This window comes from Hippopotamus amphibius, chromosome 7, assembly GCF_030028045.1.
Source record: "Hippopotamus amphibius kiboko isolate mHipAmp2 chromosome 7, mHipAmp2.hap2, whole genome shotgun sequence".
NCBI classification, from domain to species: domain Eukaryota; kingdom Metazoa; phylum Chordata; class Mammalia; order Artiodactyla; family Hippopotamidae; genus Hippopotamus; species Hippopotamus amphibius.
The window spans coordinates 75695224-75711251 of record NC_080192.1 but is presented as its reverse complement, the minus strand read 5'-3'; the positions used below and the strand labels follow the sequence as shown (position 1 = coordinate 75711251).

Here is a 16028-nt window from a genome sequence, read left to right as displayed (position 1 = left end):
ATCATCTCTGGGACACATTCATGAAGAATGTATTATCCTTGGACCTGGAGCACAGCATGGCAAGATTTATACTCCTTATTTTTTCCTTTAGGTTTGAAACTAAGAGAACCAAATTTCACATTGAAAAGAACATTTAAAGTAGAGAATACAGGACAACTTCAAATTCACATAGAAACCATTGAAGTCAGTGGGTACTCATGTGAGGGATATGGCTTTAAAGTTGTCAATTGTCAAGAATTTGCACTAAGTGCCAATGCCTCTAAAGACATAATCATTTTGTAAGTATTTTCTTGTAAGGTAATGAATCACCAACTTCTCATTAACTTTTTATACTAGAGTTGTTCAAACTCTATGCTAAGATACGTTTTCATACTCACGAGAAAAGGTCTTTATCAACAAATATATTCACGTGATTTTTTTTCACTTAATCTTTGGTTATTTCTTCCTATCTTTGTTTTCAAAATTGTGAAAGTCCAAAGTGGATCAGATAATCTGAGAAACCATTTTCAAAATTATTTTCAAGATTGAGTAGGAAACTGAATATAAGGTCAGTCTCAGCAGCAAAGCAGAAACCTGTGTCACACACATGCAGTTTTTCCATGTTGCACAGTGTGTACAAATATGTGGTACTTTAGTCAGAAGACAGTTTTAATGCCTACATCGGTAATAGTTGCAGCATATTTTAACCGTTAACTTGTTATGTTATAAAGTTTATGTAATAAAATGTAACCTCTGTCCCCTTAATTGAATAATTTCATGATCTTCAGTGGACACTTACTTTGTAAGTAACTGCATTACTCCATGTAAGGCAAAACACTTGGCACCTGAAGGTTCAGTGAGGAATAAGACACCTTCCCTCAAGGTGCAGATAATGTGGTCGGGGAGCATACAGTTAACAAAATAAAAATAAAATAATTAGGGCAGAAAGTGCTGCAGGAGATGAACCTCAGGAGGGCTAGGATTGTTTTCTTTAAAAAACAAAAAAGGTATTATTGAGAATACATCATGGGAGAAGAGTGTGGATTAAATAAAGGAGAAAGGAAGGGAAGGAAGCTCAGAGACTACTTTCTGAATTAATAATTATGGGAAGTTGATTATTGTTCTCTTTTTATGTAACTTCTCCAGTTATCCACGGAATATAATTGTTATAGGACAAGACTTTATCCATCTTAAAATGAGAAAGTTGAATCAAAGTACCAGACTCTAAAATTCTATGTTCTGTTTCAAAGGTTATATTTAAAGTGCTAGTGGTATATTTTTAAAACCTTTAGTCTCACTGCCATCTTTCTCTTTTAGGTTTACTCCTGATTTCACAGCTTCTAGAGTTATTCGTGAACTGAAGTTTATAACAACCAGTGGCTCTGAATTTGTATTTGTATTGAATGCATCCCTTCCTTACCATATGTTAGCAACCTGTGCAGAAGCCCTGCCCAGGCCCAACTGGGAGCTGGCTCTGTACATCATCATCTCAGGAATAATGAGGTACTTGTGTCTTCTTTCGAGGTTGGTATTTAGGCTTCACCTCACACTGTTTATCATGGGCCCACTGTCTGCCCCTCACTGTTCTGAGTGCTGGAGAGCCACCAATGAACAGAACAGGCATACCTCTATCATCAAGCGTACATATGCCAGTGGGAGCAGTCAGAGCCGAACCCTTCTTGGGTGGCAAACACGATAAACCAAAGTCTTTTCTACCTTTGAAATTTGTTATACAAATTAAGTACAGGGTAATTTCTTAAAGGAAAAAAATGCTCATAGTTTACCAGGTAGTTACTTGATTTGGGCATATGTAATTTACTCAACATAATAGTTTATTCTTCTTGAGTCATACCTAAGCAACATATTACTGAAGAGAAATACTTTTTAAAGCCTCAGCATCCTCATCTTTTTTTTGGGTATATTTGTTTATGTTTTTTAAGAACGAGATATGCTCACTCTGAACTAAGTTACCCTGCACATCCTTTAAGGGAAAAGAGTTGGCCTAGAGAATTAGAACTAAAAGATAAGAGCTTCTTGGTGAAGGGAAAGGTACCCTACAGTGTCTGTTCTGATACAAATAATTATTTCCTCCATACAAACCTGCATGTATGTTGGCATTCTAGAAAAGTCAGCATGCAAATTTTCCTCCTTAATGCTTTTTTGTCTTGTCACAGGCATTTTGTTATTTATATCATGTTGTACTTTACCAAGAAACTCTGCCTTTAATATCAAATTTTATTACTCTTGCACTAACAAATGAACCCCACTTCTCCAACTTCTGTACCCCTGCAGTGCACTGTTTCTTTTGGTAATTGGAACAGCCTATTTAGAAGCTCAAGGAATTTGGGAGCCGTTTCGAAGGCGACTATCCTTTGAGGCCTCAAACCCTCCCTTTGATGTGGGAAGACCATTTGATCTCAGGAGAATCGTTGGTATTTCATCTGAAGGAAAGTATGTTCACCTGCTGGAAATAAGTTCTCCAATATACATAGATTTGGCCGATGTAATTAAAAGAAAAAATAACTTTCTTCTTTTCATCTTTGCTGGGGTGGGGGAGGTGGATCTTAATACCCTGTGTGTAGCTCTCAGTTACGAAGAACTCATAGCAGCAAATGCCATGTTTTTATTATAAGGGTTAACATATTCTTAGTTGGATAAATGACTCAATTCCTGAATTTTTGATAGAACAGACCCAGTCAGGTTGTGGAAAGTATCCTATGTCTTGCTGTTTTTTCCTTAGGATAGTTCGTATTTGCGGTGGCGGTACCGATGAAATAATGTTTGTAATCTTAGATCTTGGAGGTTGCTATTACTGATCTGCAGTTGGTCCTTTTTTCAGCTTGAACACACTCAGCTGTGACCCCAGTCACAGTAGGGGGTTCTGTGGAGCAGGCAGCTCAGCATCCCGGCCCGGTGCAGGGAGTCACAAGCAGTGTGGCCCGTCGGTCCACCCACACAGCAGTCACAGCAATAGAAACTCAGCTGACGTGGAAAACGTCAGAGCCAAAAGCAGCGCGAGTACCTCTAGCAGGACTAACGCCCCGTCGGCGAGCAAAGCCAGCCCCCTGGTCTTAGATTCACATGCCATGGGCCAGGGCCACGCAGCAGGCAGGAAGTCCAAGGGGGCGAAACAGAGCCAGCACGGCAGCCAGCACCATGCCCACAGCCCGCTGGAGCCGCACTCGCCGCCCCCGCCCCCGCCACCACCAGTGCCTCAGCACCAGGAACCGCAGCCCGAGAGGCTGTCCCCCGCACCCCTCACGCACCCTTCCCACCCGGAGCACCCCAGCAGCACACGGCACAGCTCAGAGGACTCAGACATCACCAGTCTCATCGAAGCCATGGACAAAGACTTCGACCACCACGACTCCCCACCCCTAGAAGTGTTTACAGAGCAGCCGCCTTCGCCGTTGTCGAAAAGCAAAGGTAATCGTGTTCTCACTGCTGGGAAAGTGTGACACGTGAGGGGAGAGCCACTGCGTGTGTAAGGGGCCACCGTGATTGTAGTTGTGATGAACAACTAATTTAGTAGGTGTTCTTCCGGCTCAAGTTCATCTCTACTCTTGGACTTAAGCTTTTCCATATCAAGATGCAAATAGAGGTATCCGCTTGTCATAAAAGATATTTGTATTTCTTAGATTACTTACCAAATTCCGAAATGTATTGGACATCTGCTGTTTTGAACTGCCTGTGATTATTGTGTTACTGTGGTAGGTTGAGCTTTTTTTTCCCCGAGCTGTTAAAATAATTTTTAACACAGTGATCATATGGAGATCATCTACCTTTTAACTTAAAAATAGGATTTCTGCACAACCTATGCTTTAGAGCAGGGATTGGCAAACTACGGACAGTGGGCCAGAATCCTGCGGGCAAGGCCAACAGACAGTGTGACAGGAAGCAGGTAGCAGATGTAGTTAGTGTGTCCTAGCAAGGCCAGAGCAGAGGTAGAACTGAGCTCTACAGAGCCTGGAGGACCTTGTCAGGAATAGTCTTTGTGAAGTGAAAGATTAGAAGCCGGGTTACTGTGGCTTGGAGAATACCTGGCACAGCAGACCGTTACCAGTGGCCACTTCTTGGCGGGGGGTGGGGTGGAGAGTGAAGCGCATAAGTGAAGGCAGGGAGGTTACTCTTTAATCTGTAGTTTCCATGTTCTCTTAATTTTTAACCAACAGGAAAGGATGCATATATTGTGCGATAGTATTTTTAATGAAGATCAGAATAGGGGAACATGGTGCTTGAAAGTATCTGTGGGCCAAGGACAGAAAGCTGGTAGAGCTGAGAGCAGTGGTGGTGTCAGCACTTCCTGATGTTCCAGAAACGACTGCGCGTGCCTCGTGCGCTTGGCTGATTGGCACTGCGCTGACCCTGTTTCCAGGGTCGAAGCTCAGTCTAAGAAGGGTTACATGAGGCAGACACGGAAGCCAAGCCCAGGCCCGATCCTAACCCCTCAGCTCGTAACTACACCACCTACTCCGCAAAGAGGAGAAGCATTTGAGCAGATAATTGGTGCAACCAGTGCCCAGGAATGAGGGTGGGGTGACACCCAGCTCAGTAGATTGTAAAAGGGCACATGTTCCACAGGTTTGTGGATGCAGATGGATTGGTAGCTTCTAAGACCAAAGGGGAAGCAGAGGGTAGAAACGGAACATAGAGGAAGTTTGGAATAATCAAATTCCAAATAGCTGAGATTTCTGTAGATTTCTTCATGAGACATGGGAGTTGGATTTGCAGAGCAGCTCCTCCAGCAACATCGGGGACCCAGCTAAGGGTCACTGTGGCCTCCCTCAGGCTTGTGTCATTCTTCTCCATTGACTGTGCAGCCCATAGGTGAAGAGTGAACATGGGGTGGTTGGTGCTCTGCAGGACAGGGACAGCAGAGAGACCTGAGGCTGAGAATGTCATGGGGGTGTTTTCAGGAGAATGATGGGCGTGCCAGGCTGTGTGGAATTAGCAGGACCTTAACCCAGAAGGAGCTCACAGACAGGGATAGCGTGGACAAGTCAAGAGCCAGGGGATCCAACAAGTCAAATTGCAGGGATGATGGAAACAAGGGAATGAGAGGAGACCGAGATGTGAAAAGGAGGCATGAGAGTTTACGGTTTTGGAGAAAAACGAGTCTGGGCAGTAACAGGCTCTCAGGTGCAGCCTGGAAATGAGATGTGAGGGTGTAACAGAAGTAAAGCCCATTAACACCAGCGAGGCCACAGACATCGAGGTCCACCGTCCCTTAAACAACACTCCAACTGTGTTGGAATTCAGGTTTTCAGAAAGGTATACAATGCATGTGCTGTGTGATTCATGAGACCATAAAAGAAGTCTTGCATCAGTTCATTTCAGTTGTGTCACCCAAAGAGTTTAAGTTTCATTTCTAAATGAGTTGGAGAGGAAGAGCATTGAAAGCTTTTTGGATTTCAGAATGACTAGTAGGAGATTGTCATCGTGACCGGTACCAAGCCTGGGCCCGGGTGATGGGAGCTTGAGAGTCCAAAGGTGTCCGTGCATTGGTGCCAGGCTCCTCAGTGAAGACTGGGGATGTGCAGATGCCACTGCCGAGGCCAGGCAGCGTGTGAAGGACTGTAGTGTGTGTGTAGGGGGTCCTAGGGGCGTAGATATGACCAATCACCCCTCCTGCCTCTGGGCTGCCCACCAGGGGAGCAGACTGACTGAATTTAGAGCTGAAATTAAAAATCCACTCTAAACACTCCTCCCTCCAAAGCTGGGCATCTGCTGAGTATTGGTGGAGCCTGGGGCTCAGCTGATGTGCTTTCTGCCCCCTCCTCTGTTACTGTGTACAGTCCCACAGGCAAAGGTAATTAGCGCTTGGAGTAAATCTAACCGGATTTGCCTAGCACAGGCAGAGATGCTGGCCAAGAGTGAGCAGAGAGAAGGGCCAGCGTTGGCTCTATGGAGGCAGGCCCTCTGGGGTCAGCTTGCCACCTGGACGGGAGGTGCCGTGGCTGCCCCCACATAGTGGAGCGCCCCCCTCCCTGCCCCGGAAGAGAGGGTATTGGGTGAGTCTTCTGAGGCCTCGCTGCCCAAAGTTGAAATCCAGGGATCAGCAGTAGTGACATAACCTGAGAGCTTTTAGAAATGTCCAGTCTTGGGCCCTAACCCAGACTGCCGAATCAGATGCTGTATTTCACAGTTATCACAGCTTTTGGGGATAGCCTGTGTTAAGCCATTATAACCCCACCCACTAGGGGAATGTAACCAACGAAGGTCTTGGAGGGGCGGTGGGTGCCGGGCCCATCCAGTGGGTTTTGGGGCAGCAAGGAGTTATCCTTAAAGGTAGTGGAGAGAAATGCCTAAATGGGAAGACAAGCTATCCTCTCCCAGCATTAAGCTGTAGTAAGTTTGCTCTTGAATATCAATGATATTTTATTTCTAGAATAAAGAAATCCAAAATCTAATTGAATGTAATACTTTTATGAAAACCCTAAATAATTGAACACTGTATGCTACATAAAGTTTTGGTTGTGCAGCCTTTTTGTCTTAGTCCCATGTACCTTATTGGTTCTGCTTAGTGCTGCAAATAGTACATACCTTCTGTGGGTACAAGGAGAACTAGAACAAAAGAGAGTATGGGTCTGCCCACCGATTCTTTAGTAATTCCTTTCCTGGGATAGATGTAAAATTTTTTCACTGACTAAGAATGCTTTTCTACCTTCTAATGGCTAAACCAGTATCTTAGCTATCTAAGCACAGAACTTAATAAAACAAAATATGATAATTGCTATAAATTTTTGAAAAGTGTTACTTTCAAGAACTCCTGGCAGCTGAAGCCAAAGGAAAGCATTGCTCTCCTGCAGGAAAAGGAAGAGTTCATCTGAAAAAAACAAAGACCTTGCTGGCATTGAAGTCCTGCTGAGGAATCTGAGGACACTGGGTGATAGACTGGGCGTTGTGTGTTCGTTGCAGAGAGAACAGGAATGTTCTTCACACAGATGCTGTATGTTGGCCTTGTAACATTGAATCTTAACTCCCTGCTGCCTCGTGCTTCGTAGATAAACAGTCAGCCTCACCTACACACACAGCATCTGTGGGGACTGTGGCTGTATATGCAGTCACTGGTAGGTGAAGATGCCTGACCTGTCAGCAGCAGGCGGTGCTTGGTCGCAGATTCTTAGCAGCCTGCCTCATGTTCTTGTACCCACCGACGTTAGCCCCTGGGGCCCTGCAGGTAGGGACAAATGGTTTTTGTCAGTAAAGAGTTTCAAATCCACTCAGTTATTAGGAAACATATACTTAATTAGGCTTTAAAGTAATGAAGAAACTGTTTCATTCTGACCATTTTTAAGAGTGTCCACCAACCGGACATGTCATTTTGAGGAGAGCTGACCTTATCATCTTCCAAGATGCAGCAGCTGCAGAAAGCAGCCCCTGTCCGAGTTGGGTGGGAGTGTTTCATACTCTCCCCTTGAATCTGGATGGACGCTTGTCAGCTGTCAGCAATGCGGGTTGGATTTTGAGGCCCACTCTACTATGCACCTCTTGTTTTCTCTCAGGCTTCCTACCGCAGAAGCACATACACAAGGAGCGGTAAAGTACCATTTCTCACAGTCAGAGAGAAGGGGTAGTTAACTCCCTCTGCAGTGGTAGTTAATGTTAAAAAGAAGTTTGTGTATTCATGGATTACAGAATGCAGCCAGTTTTCTAAAGTGTGTCAAAAGCCATAAAGATAAAATAATGCACACACATCCTTGGAAAACCAGTAAGCTTATATCTGGGAATTTAACATCAGGAAATGACCTTTCATACCTCATGTTTTATAATAGTGAAAATTGGAAATTGCCTAAGTGTCTAAGCAGAGGGGATTGGTAATTATATTATTTTAATTCACAGCAGCCTGTCATTTAAGATAACTATGCCTAGAGTGTATGTGTGATATAAGAATTGGACAGGAGATCATTGTCCACTTCCATGAACTATGTTCCTTTTGTTTGCTTAGTGAGTAAAATAGGGTGGACCAGTGGTGGGTTATAAGGTAGACATTTGTTAATCTCCCATTTTCCGCAGACAAGATATTAGAATGAGAGAGCCAGTCCTTGGCATGTTGAGAAAAAAGTTGGAATAGAGTTTGCTTTCAGGCCAGATGGACCTATTATTTGCATAAGAAAAAATGTGTTTAGGTTTTTTTTTTTTTTTTTTAAGTATTTTTATTGGATATAGATTTTTTTTTAAGTTAACTTTTTTAAATTATTTTATTGGCTGTGTTGGGTCTTCATTGCTGCACAGAGGCTTTCTCTACTTGTGGCGAGTGGGGGCTACTCTTCATTGTGGTGCGCGGGATTCTCATTGTGATGGCCTCTCTTGTTTCAGAGCATGGGCTCTAGGTGCGTGGGCTTCAGTAGTTGTGGCACATGGGCTCAATAGTTGTGCCTCACGGGCTCTAGAGCGCAGGCTCAATAGTTGTGGCACACGGGCTTAGTTGTTCGGTGGCATGTGATTTCTTCCTGGGGCAGGGATCGAACCCATGTCCCCTGCATTGGCACGCAGATTCTTAACCACTGCGCCACCTAGGAAGTCCTGTGTTTAGGTTTTTAAAAGAAAACAACACTTGATGCATCCTAAAGAATTAACGTATTTGGCAAGAATTAGTACCCATGCCATGAACATGCCCTGACCCCTTGGGAACTTTTTGCTTTTAAATTTCAGTGAAACATATACTTTTTTTTTTTTTTTTTTTTGAGGTAATTGTAGGTTCACATGCAGTTGCAAATAATAATGTGGAGAGATCCCTTGTACCTTTTACCCAATTTCCCCCAATATCATGTTGCAGAACTGCAGTACAGCATCACAGCCAGGATGCAGTCAAGATACAGGGATCCCTTATGAGCCCTTTTCTAGCCACAGGCGCTTCCCTCTCACTCCCACCCCCTCCTAAACCCCAGGCCCTAGCATCCCCAGTCAGGGGTCTGCTCAGTGATAGTGGGAGTGGGCAGACAGAGGGTGAGTGGCCTCAGGGACCGTTCACCCAGGCAGTGGTGTGAAGCCTGAGGAACCTGTCATTCGTGGGGTATATTTCTCCTTTGGTCACTGCTGGAAACATACTGAGTTTTACTAGGCTGCTTCTCCCTTCAGCATGTACCGTCTTTACTTGGATGGGTTAGTTTTTATTACTGATCATGCACCAGTTAAGTCATGGTTCCTATAAGGTTAGGAGACCTCCAGTCTCCTCCACTGTGTATTGAGTTAATTTATCTTTGAGAGGGCAGTCTCCCTCTGAATTCCGATTCCCACTTCCCAGGCTAGTACTCTTTCTTCTGTGGCCCGGCAACAGCATGAGGGTGTGAACTGGTAGTTTGGACTCTGGAAACTGAATGTTCCATGATGGGCCAAGGGTAGGGCCCTGAAGGAAGGGTTCGGAACAAGGCTAGAGCAGACCTGGAAGGAGTTTGAATCTTATCCTATAGAAAACTGACAGGATCAAATTTTTATGCTTAAAAAGTGTTTCAGAAGGAAAGCAGTGCTCTTGGCAGAGTGGAAGGTGTAGGGAGAAACAACAGGAAGATGGGGCCATTACAGCAGGCCAGGCAACAGGTCAAGTCCTGAGCTGAGGAAGTGGCATGGGGGTGAGGTAAGAAAGGAATTAGAGATTTTAGAGGTAGAATCTCTTTGACTGATAATTGATGGTGAGATTGGGCTGTTTAGGTAATTTCATCCACGTGGCTCAGAATTGCCCCAGTTCTACTCTGTACTTCAGGTACCTTTCCTCCTGAGACTCCCACGGGATATACACACACACAGGTCACGAGAGATTGGAAACGAGGCGCCACATCACTGTTAGCAGATCTCGTGCCTGCAGCGCCCACCAAGGATCTCACACACCTGTATGGAAGTTACAGCCCAAGCCGACCCTACATTCCGGTCACCAGAGGGCTTGTGGAAGCAGATTGCCAGGCCCACCCCCGGAGTTGTGGTTCAGGACACTAGAAGGGCCTGAGAGTTTGCGTTTCAAGCAAATTCTCAGGTGATGCTGATTCTGCTGGTCTGGGAAAACACTTTGAGAACCAGGGACCTAACAAAAGATTTGAGAGGGTCTCTCCTTTCCCTAAAGCCCAGTCTTTCTCCTGGAAACCAGTGCCTGAGGAAGAGAAGAGACCCTTGGGAACAAGCTTGCCTGAGAAGTCAGCTTCTTAGCTCACCCCACCAGTGGCAGGAGGGAGGCAGAGACCAGCCCCGAGCGTGCAGCCTCGCAGGGCACGGGGACTGCCTACAGGTACATGTGGGCCCGTCATCCGCCTGATCCAGTCAAATCATGAGTCCTTTCTCTGGGGAGAGGGGACTCTCTCTCCCACCAACTTTTAAACTTGAGAATAGAAGCAGTAGAAGAATTCATACATGACAGTGAGGTAGCTACTAGTCTGGGAGATTGGATTGATGCTGATACTGTAGAGCAGTGATCCTCAGCCTGGCTGCACAGCGGATCCCCCCGAGGAGCTTGTTAAAAATAGACACATGTCCAGGGCCCACCGAGAACCTCTTGATCAGAATCTCTCGGGGTGGAGCCCACAGCAATGTTTGTTAAAAGCTTCCTAGGTTATTCTAAAGTGCAAGAACCATTATTATAGACTGAGAACTCAAAAGATGTTTCTAGGATATTTAACTTAGTTTGGGACATTTTAGATTTGAATTGCTTATGTCAGACTAATTAAAGTTGAGCCCGGAAGGAGAACATGACGGGAAAGAGAAGTTCCAAGGGCAGATTTCCAGAGAACACGAGCAAAGATGAAGCCAGGTGTCAGAAGAATCACCATACTGGAAGAGGGTGATGGTGTTGGGGTCCAGCAGAGGCGGGAGGGGGATAATCTGCAGAGTCCAGTGGAACCAAGAGGTTTTGTAGAATGAGAGGTGCTAGAGGTCACTTGCATTGATAGTTAAGAGGCTGTTGTCAAAATCACATGCTTTAAGGTGCTGGGGATAGATGTCCAGGTGCAGCGTATTAAGAAGTTAATAAAAGATGGGGATTTGGAGGTAAAAGTGGAAGCTACTCTTTCATGAAATAAGATTTTTTAACTACTGGTTTAAGTGTTTCTTTTTCTCCTTTAATTGTGTATCTGTGGCTTCAAATTTTGAGTTCAGTTTTTTTAAAAAAATCACTTCCGGCCCTTTTCTGTTTATTGAGGAGGTCTCAGGTTATTGTAAATACAGATTATTTATACAGATAATGCCAGTGAACCTGAGCATGATAAAAAGGTATAATTTCAGGTGAGAAGTGTATTATCACATGGCGGTTAATGTCGGCCATGTGGGAAAATCTGAAGTGCTCTCAGCACGATCCGCTAGACACTCAGACTCTGAGAAATCTGAGGGCTCGTGAGGCCAGAGCAGGACAGGCTCCTTCTCTTCTGCTGCGGTGGAGAGGAGCTCTTAGTGTTCAGGTTGGGTCAGGAACTGTTAGAATTAAACCAACTGGCCAGTCTCCTGCTCAAAGGCTTCTCAATTTTTGAGATGTAATGTTCCAGTCAGAACTATACTTACTTTTTCTAGATCGGGCTCAGCAAACTTTCTGTAAAGGGCCAGATAGTAAATATTGGAGGTTTGGTTCACCACAAACTGTCTCCATCACATATTCTTCTTTGTTTCTTTTTTCAGTCACTTCAAAATGTAAAAAATTATTCTCAGCCCACAAGCCATAAAAACGGGCCATAGGCCAGGTTTGGCCCCCGGGGCATAGTTTGCCAACCCCTGTTCTAGATGCCAGAGTTTGAGTCTCTGGTGCCCATTAACAGTGACCATAAAACATTGGGGTTTTAAATAAGGTGTATTAAGTCACCATTATCAGCGAGATGTATTTTTAAATGACATAGACTGGGTTCAGCGGCAGCTTATGTGGCTTCTACAGCTTTACCCAGCTTGCCTGCCCAGGCATAATCTGAGGGGCCGGCATCCTTCTGGGGATTTCTCTGCTGCTGTCCGGTCCAGCTAGAATGGAAGCTCCCTGAGGTCAGGGGTTATGTTGTTGGTGTTTGCTGCTGTGTTCCCGGGACACACAGCACTGCCTGGGAAACAGCAGGCTCTCAAACGTCTCATGGGCTGTTTTCTTATTTGTCTTGGGAGCATCCACATCTTTTAAAATAATAGGCTTTTTGTAGCTCTGTTATACCCTCTGTCCATGTGTAGCATTACGTGGTACTCATGTGCCGGGCACTGTCCTAAGGGCTTCGTGTAATTCCTCATCACAACAGTGTGAGGTCATCTCCCCCAGTCTGCAGATGTGAGCCCAAGGTCCCGCAGCTAGTTAGGGGCGTGCCGGAGTTCTCAGCACCCTGCAAGTGACACATGTGGCAGCTCATCCCAACTGTCAGGCTCCCATCTCCAGAGAGATTTGAAAGGATCCCTGGTTTTCACTTATGTGACTTTTCAAAGCTCACCCTCTGGGATATGAAAAAAAATATATAGGTGACCTTTGAACAACAGGGGTTTGAACTGCATGGGTCCACTTACACGTGGATTTTTGTTTTTCAGCAGTAGAGACCACAGCACTACATGGTCCATGGGTGGTTGAATCTGTGGGTGCAGAGGAGCCACGGATGTGGAGGGCCAACTCCAAGTTACACGCGGATGAACCCCCTGTTGTTCAAGAGTCAGCTGCCTTCTAGAGACATACAGATTTGTCAGAACTAGTGAGGCTGCCGAAACTCATTGAACTGTACACGTAAAATGGGCATCTCTTATCATACATAACTTATGCCTCAAAGAAGTTGATTTTTTTTAAATATTCTAATCAGAAAGTCAAACATGATTTGAGAAGCTTCAGAAAAGAAAGTAGAGAAAGAAACAGTTATTAATCAGAGTTCAGCCTCTTCAAAAAAAGTTTTAATGGCCGTGTCTTCCGAGCTAGTTAAAAGTCAAGCGTCGTTTTACTCTGATTGTCTTCCCCAGGGAAGGGAAAGCCTCTTCAGCGCAAGGGGAAAGCACCTAAGAAGCAAGAGGAAAAGGAGAAGAAGGGAAAGGGAAAGCCCCAGGAAGACGAGCTGAAGGACTCCTTGGCCGACGACGACAGCTCCTCCACCACCACAGAAACCTCTAACCCAGACACAGACCCTCTCCTTAAGGAGGTAGGCGGGCCCCCAGAGTGGGGTGAACACGAGCGCATGCGCTGTGCTTAACACGAGCGCATGCGCTGTGCTTAACACGAGCGCATGCGCTGTGCTTAACACGAGCGCATGCGCTGTGCTTAACACGAGCGCATGCGCTGTGCTTAACACGAGCGCATGCGCTGTGCTTAACACGAGCGCATGCGCTGTGCTTAACACGAGCGCATGCGCTGTGCTTAACACGAGCGCATGCGCTGTGCTTAACACGAGCGCATGCGCTGTGCTTAACACGAGCGCATGCGCTGTGCTTAACACGAGCGCATGCGCTGTGCTTAACACGAGCGCATGCGCTGTGCTTAACACGAGCGCATGCGCTGTGCTTAACACGAGCGCATGCGCTGTGCTTAACACGAGCGCATGCGCTGTGCTTAACACGAGCGCATGCGCTGTGCTTAACACGAGCGCATGCGCTGTGCTTAACACGAGCGCACGGCCTGAGGACTGGTGGTCACAGTGCACAGACGCGCGAAGGTAGTCCCTCCTGCGACGGCACCACAGCTCCGGGCGTGAATGTCTCCATTTCCCCAGGGAGCAAATCAGGAAGCCTGTTAATAAGGTGAAATAGTTAGAAATCGGAAACATGGCTTGAAAGTTAGGGGTTACCTGGAATAGTAATTACTGTGGCTCATGAAAATTGTTTCAGGTTTTAAGTGTCAAAAGAGGATGAGAAGGAATTATACCACTTTGATCGATTCTGTTGGCCGTGTCCTGTGGTTATCAGCACTGCTGCAGCGGGCCCCGGCAGCAGGTAGAGCAGTGACTGTGACTCCCGGCGCCGGGCGCCTACCTAGTGCTCCTCCATGCCGGGAGGCCGCCTCAGCCCCCCGTGCTCAGCTCCGGGGGGTGCTGAGCATCAGACAGGGTAATGTAGAATGCCCGGACACCATGGCCGCGAGGTAAATGGAGGGGAATGTTCCCGCTGTGACTGTGTCGGGGAGTGTGAGTTATACATGGAATCCAGAAAAGTGAGGGTGCACTTCTATCTTGGCATTTTTATTTTTAAATAACTATTTCAACTTTAAAATGAGCCGAATAGAGCCTTTAATATTGTAGAGCAGAATTTCTTTTTTAGTCTTAATCTAGTGGCTTAAGGGATCATTTCTTAGAGATATCCAGCAGTGTCGTTGCATATATTAATTTTTTAAATAAAATGTGCCTGTGACGCTTTCTGGCCAGCTGCCCTCCCCTGTGCACCCCTCACATTTGTCAGGCGCTCTGGGCCCCCTCAGCACGGTCCGCGGCTGGGCTGGTGTTCTGTCCCATGTCTGCTCCGTGACAGATCCTGCAGAGGAGCAGCATGCCAGCTAGTGAGCCTCGAGTCGGGCCCCAGCATCTCTGATATGAATAAGCATTTGGAAAGCATTCTCAGCACAGACTTGCTCCACAACTTAGCCCCACTTCCCATCTACCTTTCTGGCATTTTCCTAACCACTCCTCAGTGGCCCCTCTGCAGCTGACCCCCTCGGTATACCCACTGGCATCATTTTCCCTTCTCTGCCATTGGTTTCCCTCTGGTTGTCCCATCTTCTGTCCTGTCATTTGCTTCCTTAAAGACACAGCTCGGGACTGGCGGCCTCCAAGCCTGTCACCCTTCTCCCTGCTGAGCAGTTTGTATGCCTCCACCCCAGCACTCTTGCATAGAGTTTCTGTGCTTTTGTTTCTTTGTGACTGATTTGTTTGCCAGTTGTGTTTTCTTCCCAACTAGATTACAGACTTGGCGGGTCGTTTTCTCTTGGGCATATGTCTTTTCCAACCCTGTTCTACCCATTCATTCGGCAAATACGTGTTAAGTACCTGAGTGCTGGGTGCTTGAGAAACAACCATGGGCAAAAGCACCAGCTTCTTGTCCTCAAGGGATTTAAGGTCTACAAAGTTCTCAATGAGTTGGGTGTTCTGGACATACTTACTGTGTAACTCAGAATAGTCTCAAAAGGTGTGTGGGCAGGAGGCTGTTTTGCCCTTTCTCTGCAGTTAAGTAGATTGGCCTGTGTGACTATTAAAATCCAGGCTTCGTGAACCGTGCAGCCGGGAGCTGTCGGGTGGACAGTCCTCTGCCCTGTGTCGGCTGCTCCCCCCACACCCACAGCTCTGCCCTTCAGCCGAGCGTGTCTTCCCTCGACTGGCCCTGTGCGCCCTGCACACACCAGGTTCATTTCCCGTTGGTGCTGCGTGTGGTTCTTCTGTGCACTGTGAGCAGTGCATGCCCGCTCCACAGGCAGCTCCCAAGCGGGGTTACCAGTGCCTGAATGATACCTGCCCTGTTTAGAGACAAGCCCCAGGGCTCACGCGTGGGTGTTGCGGCAGCGTCACCTGACTCTGAAATGCACGGTACAGTCTCCGTACTCACCTGGCCGAGGGCCCAGGGGCAGTGTTGCTGGGGCAGTGGAGCAGCACAGCTCTGAGATGCAGCTGGGCTGTGGCCTTCTCAGCCCGGCCGCCACACTCGAGCCCGCAGGACAGCTCCTCTGGGCTCCGGTCACGGCCAGTGAACATTTCTACAGGAAGACACAAGTTGATCTCTGTCACGTGTGTCACTCTCCTGCTAGACGTCACCATCTTTGGGGGAAGGGACCAGGCCCTCTTGGTAACCCTATGGTCTGGCACCAAGGGGATGACCAGTAAGAGACTGTTGAATAAGTGCCTAAAGAGCTAAGCCCCTCCCCTGGTGGTGAGTAGCTGTTAGGGTCCCACCCGCCACCCCACTGCGGATGGTCCTGAGTCATCGTGAACACTTGGTGCTGCCTGCACTGTCTCTCACCCTGGATCTTCCCTGTGCTCGGTATTAATGTGTAACTCTGCATCGTAGTCCCAACTGAACTTCTTTTGTAAGAAAGGCAAGGTTTTCCTCCCCAGTGCTTAAAAACAAGAAGCTACCAATCCATTGCTACCACTGTCCCCACCCACCCCAGTCAGGATGTGAGTATAAATTAAAGTGACATTCTTTATAAC

General features: G+C 46.6%; 1 protein-coding gene across 2 annotated transcripts in view; it reads left to right on the top strand.

Moving 5' to 3' along the window:
* Positions 1-16028, top strand: part of TMEM131 (transmembrane protein 131) — a 209466-nt gene that overhangs the window by 179571 nt on the left and 13867 nt on the right. For both annotated transcript variants that reach the window (XM_057740823.1, XM_057740822.1), the window contains 5 exons: positions 92-278; positions 1297-1482; positions 2272-2430; positions 2819-3405; positions 12865-13040. In XM_057740823.1, the coding sequence (XP_057596806.1) occupies positions 92-278; positions 1297-1482; positions 2272-2430; positions 2819-3405; positions 12865-13040 (1295 nt within the window). The remainder of the gene's footprint in view (positions 1-91; positions 279-1296; positions 1483-2271; positions 2431-2818; positions 3406-12864; positions 13041-16028) is intronic.